General features: G+C 39.2%; 1 protein-coding gene across 1 annotated transcript in view; it reads right to left on the bottom strand.

Moving 5' to 3' along the window:
- Positions 1-11,780, bottom strand: part of LOC115082535 (dnaJ homolog subfamily C member 13-like) — a 71,309-nt gene extending 59,529 nt beyond the window's left edge. Inside the window, exon 1 of the mRNA XM_029586762.1 lies at positions 11,606-11,780. Within this exon, the coding sequence (XP_029442622.1) occupies positions 11,606-11,703 (98 nt within the window). The 5' untranslated portion in view covers positions 11,704-11,780. The remainder of the gene's footprint in view (positions 1-11,605) is intronic.
- Between the last annotated feature and the right edge of the window lie 557 nt (positions 11,781-12,337).

The raw sequence follows: 12,337 nt of genomic DNA, 5'->3' as shown, positions 1-12,337 counted from the left end.
GAAAGTAGAAAATAGAAAGTAGATTGGAAACACGCTCAGCGAGCGTGCAGGCTCTCCAAACTGCTTTGGAGACGGAAATTACTGAGTTGCTACGCTTCCTGTGGGGATATATATACCCCGTGCTGACGTCAGATCCGTCTCCAACTGCTAGCACGAGCATACTATACCCATTCGTTCTGAGTCCATCTGGCTACACGCTAGGAAATAGATAATACATTGAAATCACGTAGTGTGCTGGCGTAGTGTGCTGCGGCAATCAAAAAAGCAAACACAATTTTAGGAATTATCGGGAAGGGAATGGTGAATAAAACGCAAAATGTCATAATGCCTCTATTGCTCCATGGTGAGACCGCACCTGTAGTACTGTGTACAATTCTGGTCACTGCATCTCAAAAGATATAGTTGCACTGGAGAAGGTACAGAGAAGGGCGACCAAAATGATAAAGGGATAGAACAGCTCCCCTATGAGAAAAGGCTAAAGAGGTTAGGGCTGTTCTGCATGGAGAAGAGAAAGCTGAAGGGGTATATGATAGAGGTATTTAAAATCATGAGAGTTCTAGAAAGGGTAAATGTGAATCGGTTATTTACTCTTTCAGATAATAGAAGGCCTAGGGGGCACTCCATGAAGTTAGCAAGTAGCTCATTTAAAACTAATCAGAGAAGATTCTCTCTCACGCAACGCACAATTAAGCTCTGGAATTTGTTGCCAGAGAATGTGGGTAGTGCAGTCAGTGTAGCTGGGTTTAAAATAGATTTGGATAAGTTCTTGGAGGAGAAGTCCATTAACTGCTATTAATCAAGTTGACTTAGGGAATAGCTACTGCTATTACTGGCATCAGCATAATGGGATCTATTTAGTATTTGGGTACTTGCCGGCTTCTAGTATCCTGGATTGGCCAGTGCTGGAACAAGATACTGGGCTTGATGGACCCTTGGTCTGACCCAGTATGGCATGTTCTTATATTAAATGGAGTACCACATGATCTGTTTTAGGATCAATTCTGTTCAACTGCAGAAGGGATAGTAGGTAAAGTTTGTCTGTTTGTGGATGACACTAAGATCAGCAAGAAGTGCAGTCATGCATCTGGGGTGCAGTAATCCAAAACAGCTATACCTAATGGGGGTTGAAAAGACTAATGTGCTCGGAATGGAGAGGGACTTTGGGGTGATCGTGTCTAGTGATCTGAAGGTAACAAAGCAATAGCTAAAGCCAGAAGAATGCTCGGCTGCATAGAGATGAATAATTATTAAGAAAAAGGAGGTTATAATGTCCTGGGGTACAGGTCCTTGGTGAGGCATTACCTGGAGTACTGTGTTCATTTCTAGAGATATTATCTCAAATAGGATAGACACAGCAAAAGACAGTCCAGAGAAGCACAACCAAAATGGTGTGGAGGTCTGTATCGGAAAACTTGTGATGAAAGGCTAAAAGATCTGAAAATGTACACCCTGGAAAAGAGGTGGTGCAGATGAGACATGATACAGAACTTCAGATACGTGAAAGGTTTCAATGAAGCATGATCCTCAAACTTTTTCCACTGGGAACTAACAGTAGAACCAGGGGCTACAATATGAAAACACCAAGGGGGACAATGCAGAACCAACTTCAGGAAATATATCTTTAAGGAGAGAGTGGTGAATCTCTGGAATTCCCTGCCGGAAGAGGTGGTAAAGATGAAAACAGTAAACAAATTCAAAAAGGCAGGGGATAAACACTGTGGATCCATAAACATTGGAGGTCGAATAAAGAAAAAGGGGCATGGGGGTAACCTGCAAGAAACGGCAGCTATCATCTCTAACAGAAGGCATGGGGATTACTACCTTTAACCAATTAATTTACATGATTGTGACGCATCTGCAACATTGCTCTGCTTCGACGACGGGGATGGAGGAAAAAAGGCAAATTGAATTGAGACAACAGCCAATACTGGGCCCTGATTTTTATGATCCAGAGTACTGATACACAGACATTAAGTAAAAAGCGCAGGATTGCTTTTATGGCCAAATCCAAAGGCAAAGCATGTTCAAGCAGCATTGCCTGAATTAAGGCAGCGGCTGTTCACCCTGTAAAAATGTTGCTAGTGGTAATTTAGTTATGGGTTCGACAGTTGCTTGGTTTTGATTTTTATTACTACTCTTAATATAAGGCTTGGGGGTAACCTGCACAATACTACCCTTAACAGAAACATGGAGGTAACCTGCATGGAGCGGCAGTTACAACCACAGGAAATTTGCTGGGCAGACTGGATGGACCAGATGGTCTTTTTCTGCCATTATTACTATGTATATGTATGTTAGACTGAGAAAAGAGCCAATATCGGTGGGAAGATCAAACTGCCCATTTGCCTCAGGAGACTAGGTAGCCTCGTACACATCATGCTCTGGAGGATGCGAGCCCCTGGGCCACTGCTAGGTTGGTGCAGCCTAGGGTATGTGAAGATGGACCAGGCTCTAGCAGGTGGCAGCTGACATGACACAAGGAAAGTTCTTCCATCTGGCTGGCCCTCTCCCCCTTATGTTCAGCCCACAAGCTGACGGCCAACAGGACTTTTCTGGCAGGGCTCAAGGAATGATGAATCAGATAGGACCATGGTGGGTTGAGATCAGGGCCAGCAGAGGTCAGACAGCATTGAGAACAGGCAAGGGTCAGGACTGTGGAAAACTAGCAGGCTGAGGCAGGCAGAAATCAGGCAAAGTATGGAGGCAGTGCAGGTCAATAACAGATTAATAGTGTTAGGAAAGGCTGCTGGAAAAACAAGGCAAGCTGAAGAAGGCAGGAAAACAAGACAAGACAGGGCATGTAGGAGAAAGGCAAAGCAGGAGCATGGTAAGGGAAGGCTGTACAAGGCAGGAACAGAAGTAACGAAGCACTGATTAGTGCACAAGGACACATTGCTGAGGTGCTGGCTGGTTGCAAAGGACTTCCTTACATATGTAGACAGGAAGTGATGTCTGCCAGTGCAACAGGGAAGTTCCAGATCTAAAAAAGGAGTTCAAAAGTTACAGAAAGTACTATACACAGCCCTTAGATGCAGAACAGAGCAGGATGCTATGCTGGAAGCACTTTGAGGTAAGGGATGTTACAGTACAAATCTGGAATACAATAGCACCAACAAGTAGTGAGATGAAGGAATAATTGATTCTTGTGTTTATTGCATTGACACAAATTTTGAAAAAGACTTTAATCATAAAAAGGGCTGAAGACTTCTGCATTTCTTTATTGAATACTGATATGTTGGAAGATTGACAAGAATTGTTATGAAGCTAAAATAGTCTGCACTCTGTGGGTATCAGGCAAAAATAGATACAATCATTGATTGGCTTGTTTTAAATTTTGCAGATGGACATTTGTTGCTGTGTGGTACAAAATAGCCATTCTTAATTATGATCATTTACAGCTAGCAATATCATGTAGCTTGGCTATTCAAATAAGACTGGTACATGAAGACCAATCAGGAAAACACTTGTTCTCAATTACATTTTCAACGTGTTGAGAAAATTATGAAAAGGTGCTATTTATATTGTAATCCTTGGAGAAGATGATGATCAGATGAAGATTTCTCAGCAGCCTGTCTCCCTGCTTTCTTTGAATTGGCCCATCAGGATGATTTACAGTAAGTGTCAATACAGAGATGAAAGATAGGAATTTAGAATTCTACCGTATTACTACTATATTACCCTCACAGATCCCTAGAATTGATTATGAGATAAGGTACTTATACAGTATATATTATGTGAATTGTAATTAATAAGATCATATGTATTTACTTGTCATCAAGTTTGTTTAACAATATATTATCTGATGTCCACAACAATGATAAATTCTTGTAAATGTTCGTATTAGAATAAATCCACATTTTTTATATACAAAGTTAAAAGTGGCTTCTTTTATTATGCTATATTCCCCATAACAAACAGGGACTTCCAACTTGAAAGGCCCTCTAGGGTAAATTTTAAAACTTACGTGCGGGCGTACACGTGTGTGCACTACCCAGAGCGCACACATGTACACCTGATTTAATAACATGTTATAAAATCAGGAGTCAGAACACACAAGGGGGTGCACACTAGTGCATCTTGCGCACGCTGACACCCGCGGCCTTCCCCCGTTCCCTCCCCCCTAATCTAACTTTCCTACCCCTTCCCCTAACCTTCCCCCCAGCCCTATTCTAAAACCCCCCCAACCTCCATCTTACCTTTTGCGCCTGCCTCTGGGCAGGCCCAAGTTGCACGCGCCAGCAGCCTGCCAGCACGCGATCCTCCGACACAGCAGCAAATGGCCGCTGTGCCGGAGGCCTCTGGCCCCACCCCACCCCGCCCCTTTTTTAAAGCCCCAGGGCTTTATGCGCATTGCCGGACCTTTATAATATAGGCCTGGCGCGTGTAGAGCTTTTAAAATCCGGCCCTCTAAGTTTAACTTAAAAGAGATCTGGAAGGCAATTTTGGGGCCACTTAAGTTCCTAACTGCTCAGATTTCTTTGATAAATGATAAGATGCTGTCTTAGAAAATAAGATGAATATGTATGGAAGTCAATTAGATGATACTAGAAAGCATGTGGAAGTGGTGGAAAATAAGATTGATATGCTGGGTCAGACCAAGGTCCATCGAGCTCAGCATCCAGTCTTCGACAGTGGACAGTAAATGGCAAGCACTCAGCAGATACCAAAAAGTAGATCTATTTCTTGTTGCTCACTCTATGAGATATCAATAGCTTTCTTTAGACCTGTGGTTCTCAACCTTTTTCCCATCATGACACACCTGACAGACCACGCTCACATGTGACACACTGCTCATTACAATTCATGGCGGAAATAAAAAATAAAGGTCAGTATTATTTTTATTGTTAAGAATGACACAAGGAAAAGATACATATTCTGTCTGAACATAAATTGCATAAATAGTAAACATCCCACACCAAAACAGCACAAATTTCCAGCACTTAAATAGTAACCACCTTATCTAAGAAAAGGCAACACTGAAATTATTACACCAAGCCTTAAGACACAAATACATCTCCTATTAGGAAAATGGACCAAGTCAGGCTGCTATAGAGCCTTACACAAACTACATGCCAGCAGAAAACCTCACTTGAATCGCATGTGCTGACCCTCACCTAACAAAGAATACAGAGACCAAAATGCATAACTAGAAGCATATAGACAAAAACTGAACTGGAAAATGCAACAAGCCAGAGTCTCTGTATGCAGTGTAATAAAAGGAAAAAAAACATCACCCACCCTTATAAAACAAATCAAGAAATATAAAATCCGTAGCAGTAAACCATGCTAACAAAAAGAACAGAATTCAAAACAGCGGATGAATGGAATATCCAATAATTAAAAACTCATAAAAAATTTCTAGATACCAATAAAATATTTAAAAATAGCAGACACAAAGACCCAGTAATGAAAAATAATAAGGATACAAAAAATGTTTTGCTCTGCATACCTGGGAACGTTTGATATCCAGGTGCCCTGAGATTGTTTTGAATTAGCAGGAGGGATGGTTTGCTTGCAACTTTCTCCTCTCTCTCTCACACTGGCTCTCAGTCGCTCACATATACACATTTATTTATTTATTTATTTATATATTTTTTCTCCCTCATTTATATAGGCTCTTAATTACACATTTACACACATGCTATCTTTTCACGCTTACACATACAGGCTTTCAATCACACACATACATGCTATTTTCTCTCACACACAGACTCATTCACATGCTTACAAACATGCTCTCTCTCTTTCTCTCATTTACACATATGCTTTTACACAAATATCGACAATGAGAATACTGAATGGCTAAAAGATGTCCTCCACCATCATGACACCCAAAGAAACCTCTGCTCCATGATCACTGGCCTGCTAACCATACCCTCCACAAAACAAGCCCACCTCACCACAACCAGAGAATGTGCCATTTCAATAGCTGGCCCCTCATTATGGAACAAACTCCCTGCACAAATCAGACTAGAATCCTCAGCACAATCCTTCAAAAAGTCTTTAAAAACTTGGTTATTCCAAAATGTCTTCCAACCCGCATGTTAAATCCCCCCACCCCTTTCCCTCCCATCCTCATGATACAATATAAACGTTACTATGCGATGAAGCCTACTGCATGCTAGCGTACCACACTTAAGATCCAAACTATTCCCTGTGTTCTAACTTTTTACAAAGAAATAAGCCCTTGAATTTCTTACCGTTACAATGAAAAATATATGTTTGAGTTGCTTACTGTTATATTTTTCATTGTAAGTTCTGTAGTTGCTTACTGTTACTATGTTAAAATAATAAGACACTTCAGTCTTATTATTCTCCGAGTTATTATGTAAACCGATGTAATATACCCCAATGAATGTCGGTATATAAAAACAAATAAATAAATAAACCTCTCACACCTAAACCAGCTCTCAATCACACACAGACACACATGCTCTCTCTCTTACTTATACACACAGGCTCTTAATCATACATACACATGACCTCTCACACACACAAAGGATCTCAATCACGCACACATACTCTTTCACACAAACAGGTTTTCAATCACAAACTTACACATACAGGTTCCCAATTGTAAACTTACATTCATGCTCTCTCTCTCACACGCAGGCTCTCAATCATTCACATACATGCTGTCTCACTCACACATACAAGATCTCAAACACATATGCTTTCTCATTCACTCACTCTCCCCCCTCCCCCGAACTAGTGGCAGCAGCAGCCTCCTCCCAACTCTAAAAGCAGCAGCAACCTCCTTCATTTTCAGCCCTTGCAGAGAAAGAAGTCCCATCAGCCGCGAGGGTTGATGATGTTCCTCATTTTACTCCGAGCTGTTCTGCTCATCCTTCAGGCCGCGCCTCTCCTTTTCTTCGGGCCGATGCTGCCCACACTAGCATGGTCTCGTCTTCCCGCACACGCATCTGCTGCTCACCACTTCCTCTTCTGGGGTGCGGGAAGAAGAGAGCATGCCGGTGCCGCTCACTCCAGCTCTCCTGCTGCGTTCCGCCCGGGATATAGGCATTTTAAGCCCGGGTGGAGGACCTATTTCGCTTGGGTAGGGGGAGCAGCTGGGTCAGCGGGGGACCGGGAAGTGTCGTAACACACTTGCGTATTCTTGGTGACACACCAATTGAGAACCGCTGCTTTAGACTATCTGGCTAATAATTTTTATAGCCTTTTCCTCAAAGAATTTGTCCAATCTTCTTGTAAATCCCACTATACTAGTTGCCTTGACCATGTCTTCTGGCAACAGATTCCACAGCTTGACAATGTGGGTGTGAAAAAGAACTTTCTACAATTTGTTTTAAATCTGCTGGCTGTTGGTTTCATGGACGGTCCTCTTGTTTTAGTATATGAAAGGGTAAATAACTCTCCTTTATTTGCTTGTTCCACTCCACTCAATTTTATAAACTTCTATCACATCCCCTCTCAATCATTTCTTTTCCAATCTGAAGAGCCCTAGCCTGCATAGCCTCTCATCATAGGACAGCTATTCCATCCCATCTCCACTACCTCCACAGGAAGGTTGTTCCATGCATTCATCACATTTTCAGTAAAGAAATATATCCTTAGATTACTCGAGTCTTCCTTCCCTTTCACCCTCATTCCAGTTCCTTTTTTTACATTGAAAGAGCCCTGCCTCCTGTGTATTTATTCATTGGAGGAATTTAAATGTCTTTATCTTATCTCCCCCTTTTCCTTGGTTCATCCAGGGTATACAATGCTATGAAAGTTTGTGAACCACAAGTAAAAAAAAATGAAAATTACAGGTTCTTACTATGACACCCTTGATTAACTGAAACCAGTCTTTTCTTATGCAACAAAAAGGATATAAATTAAACAATTCTGTGTTGGCTAATTAGAATCCAGCGCTTAAATAACTGGGTAACAAGTAAACCATCCTGCAGAGTAAATCTGCACAAGTGAGTATAGGCATCACCATAATAGTTAGAAGGAACTCAGCATGCCAAGATGAAAATAAGTTTCAAAGGACCTACAAAAATAGTAACTAATGCTCATCTGTCTGGACAGGGTTAGAAGATCATTCTAAACATTTGGGCTTCCATCCACTGTCAGATAGTCTATATATGGAAAAGTTGAATACTACAGTTAACTCTACCCAGGAGCAGACATCCTATCAAGACACCCCAAGAGGAAAAATGGAAAATCATTCAATGAATCACAAAGAACTGCAGACTAACACCTAAAAATCTGCAAGTCTCTCGCTGGGGCCGATATGAGGGTTCATACATCATCAGGAAAAAAGTGAATGGGAATGGTGTTCATGGGAAGGTAACTATGAAGAAAGCATTGCAATCTTAAAAAAACACAAACACAAAAAAAGCAACCGATGCCTGCCTCTAGATCGCCGAAGAGCATCTGGATGATCCACAAGACTTCTGGAATAATTATTTCTAGATGGATGAGTCAAAAATTGAAATTTTTGGTCACAATATACATTTTGTTCCATCAGAAAATTCTAAAGGCAAATGTCTGATCATCCATCTGTAAGTCGAAGATGAGTCAAAGTGGGTCATGCAACAAGGCAATGACCTTAAACATTCAAGTAAATCTATTATAGAACGGCTAAAGATGATATTCTGGGTTTTGGATTGCCAAGCCAAAGTTTCGACCTAAACCCTATTGGAATGTTGTAGCAAGACTTGAAGTGAGTTATTCATGCAAGGAAACCCTCCAATGCCAGACTTGAAACAGTTCTAAAAAGGTAGAATGGGTCAAAATTCCCCAAGGACAATATTAGAGACTGATCAACAGTTATAGGAAATGTTTAGTTAATGTTATTACTGCTCAGGTTGGTACCACCAGTTTTACACAAGGATACTTTGTTGAAACTTTCTGTTGAATAGAAAACCAAAATATCTCCTTTTTGACCAAATTATTCATTCAATGGGGTTATTTTTCTCCTATCAAGGTTTAGATTACATTCAAAACATGAATAGATAATATACTGGGCTAAAATACAGACCATTTTAGTGGGTTCACAAACTTTTATAGAGCACTGCATGTTTAGTTCTTTAAGACTGTCTCAAGTCTGCCTAATATGCTTTTATTATGAAGACTGCTGACCATTTTGGTAGCTGCCTACTGGACTGATTCAATATATATCCTTCTAAGATGAGGTCTCCAGAATTATACATAGTATTCCAAATGAGGTCTCAAAAGCGAATGTGATATCTCCCGTTTCCTGCTGGCTATTTGTTGATCCCTATGCACCCAAGCATCCTTCTGGCATTTGCCACTACCTTAGCTATGTATGTCAAATTAAGCTCAGATATGATCAACCCCAGATCCACTCTTTGTTTGTGCACAGAATTTCACACCCTAACTCCAATTTCTGGTCCTCAAAGGCCACTAACTGGTTGGGTTTTCAGGATACCCCCTAATGAATGTGCATAAGACATCTATATTCAACCGAGGCAGTGTGCATGCAAATCTATCTCATGCATATTAGGAATATCCTAAAAAACTGACTGGTTGCTGGTTCTTTAGAACAGGAATTGTCCATCCCAGTCCTATTTTGTACTGCTCTCCTTTGCTTTTGCCACCCAAATGGAATTACCTTACATATCTTAAGCATTAAATCTTGCCTGCCAGTCCCTAGACCATTCCTCAAGTTTCACTGGATCCTTCCATATGTTTTCCACACTTTCCAGGGTGTTTACCTGTTGTAGATTTTATCACCTGCAAAAAAGCAAACCTTTCCAAATAGCCACAATATCACTTATGAAAATATTAAAGAGAAACAGAACAAAGAATGCCTTGCTGAAATCCAAGTATACTATATTTATTTATTTATTTTTAGTTTTTATAAACCGACGTTCCTGTATAATATACATATCACACCGGTGTACAAGGAAGTAAAACTGTCGCCTCGGGGGCGGCTTACATTGTAACAATTAACAGAGAAACATAAAGGAGTTTAATGGAGCATAAATGAACTTAGAGTTTACAGTAAAACAATTATGACTAATTAAATTTAAATACAAACTATATCTAGCATTCTCCCCTGATCTAACTCTCTGATCACTCAGTCAAACAAACTGATTAGATTAATCTTTCAAGACCTAACTCTGGTAAAAGCATGCTGCCTTAAAAACTTAAATGTATCCCATCTGGCCTCATTTCTTTATTTTATTATTTTTTATTTGTATTATTATTTTTTTTAGTTTTGCTAGTTCCTCGCGGACACAGTCTTCTGAAAATTGTTTGAGGTCTAACGCACTTCCCTTCTTATTTATGGTAGTTTTCTGTTCTCCTACTCCAAGCCTTTCCTCAGTGAACACAAACATTTGATAAACAATTCTGCTTTCTCCTAAATCAGTCAACCTCCACATTCTTCCTCTTCACCTTTAAATCTTACAATTACATTTTTACATTTCCTCATCACTGCCAGGTAAAACAATGTCTTCACCCTCCCCTCGTTTTATTATATTAGCTATTTTTTCTTCTATTTGTGCCTTCATTCTCCCAACTACTTTTCTATATACTGTCAGTCTGTCTTCGTCTTTCTGCAATCTTAAATTTATGTTACCCTTTTTTAGCCTTATCTTTTCAATCACGTGTTTAGAAAAACCACAGTGGCCCCTTTCTTTCCTTAATTTTCTTTTATTTACTTTTCTAACAAAAGGATTTGCTGCCCTTTCAAGGGTATATTATCTTCTGCCATATAAAAGAAGAGTGCTCCTGAATGAAATGATTTCTGATGATAGCCATGACATTCTTCCATCCCCTCCCCAAGAAACACTGGATGAGAATTTAGCAATTCCTACAATTCTAATTGTTTTACTGGTACTTGATTTTGATAGAGATTGGTTGCTTATATTGTTTTTAAGTACTGGAAAGAGCAATTTATCAGGTTTACCTCGAAGTAGCTAAGGCCACACAGAAGAAAGCAAAGGAAGTTGTTATAACTGAGAACTAGAATACATCAGTTGGGAGCTCTACTTTAAAGTTTCCATGTAAATATCTTATTAGATATAAAAATGTCATTTTGGGAGCCAGAACAGTTAACTTTTTTTTTTAAGTGAAAAGATAGTGCAGGAAGGACATGTTTTAACAACTTTGCCTTCACATTGAATTTCTTTTTATCGCACCTGCCCTCTCTCTTTTATGGAACTAATTTGCTTATCCTATGGATTTGGCTTTAATGTATTTGGGTCCATATTTCCTATTGAATAATGAATTTGCACTCCCTCAAATGAGAAAGGACTGAGTTAATGGTATGATTTCCTGTTCTTGTTTATGTTAAATTGAATGCTTTCTTCACAAGAATTTCTTGAAGATTTTTGGAAATGTATTATAAATGAAAAGTTAAAAAAGAAAGATATTCTAATGCATGTGAAGAGGAGACGTCTGTGGTCTCAAAAGTTCATGTACTACAACAACATCTTTTTATTCTTATGTTAATCCAGAAAAAGGTGGCATAACCTACTAAGAAAGTGAACAACATTGCTTAATTAAAACAATTCTGAAATACATTCACTGTTTACTAGAAGTTATTTGCTATAAAAATTAGAGGATTTACTATACTGTAAAAATAGCTTAAGCCCTCGTCTTCAATGACTTCCAGATTTATACTTACCTCATTTCATTGCTCCAAATTGCTTCCGGAGTGTCAAATTCACCAAGAAAAATTTCAGAAAATTTGTCAGAGTCATAATTTTCTAAATAGCACACCATAGCTTCAGGAAGGACATGTCCAAGAATACTTCTTTGAACTAGATCTTGTCCTTTTGTCTACAGAAAAAAAAATATTTCTTAAGTGCTTTAGCATTTCCAATTCAAAATACATTAGGAGTGATTGCTTTAATAAATTGCTGTTTCAGTTGTTCATATCACAAGTATCCCAGGATTGATGCTAGGAAAATAAACAATGAGCTTAGTAAACTATTTTCACTGGGCAGTAGTTGGCAGAGTTTATTGCAGCACTGCAGAGATAGTTCAGTAAACTCCAGGAACTCTCAGTATGAGAGAATGTGGAGAGAATACAGCACACTATGTTCCTTGGAAGATCTACTTCAATACCAAAGGTTATAGCTAGTTATCCTTATCTATATCATGAAATGAAAATTAATTCATTGTATTTCTGATGTTTGTAAAGTGTAATGCTAAAACAGCACTTATAACACTGCAATTATGATTACATCAAAGTGTATTGTAACGGTAGCATAGAACAGTAATAAAAATTAGCTTTGCTTTTTTTTTAAACTTTCAGAATAGAAATGTTTATGAAATATAGTTTATTAAAATTAAGAACTGTAATTGAGATTTCTCAATCTCAACTTGATAGTGTTAATATTTATTTCTATTGCTC

Source organism: Rhinatrema bivittatum, unplaced genomic scaffold (assembly GCF_901001135.1).
Source record: "Rhinatrema bivittatum unplaced genomic scaffold, aRhiBiv1.1, whole genome shotgun sequence".
In the NCBI taxonomy this organism is placed as follows: Eukaryota; Metazoa; Chordata; class Amphibia; order Gymnophiona; family Rhinatrematidae; genus Rhinatrema; species Rhinatrema bivittatum.
Note: the sequence above shows the minus strand (reverse complement) of the source record. Positions and strands in the feature narration are given on the sequence as shown.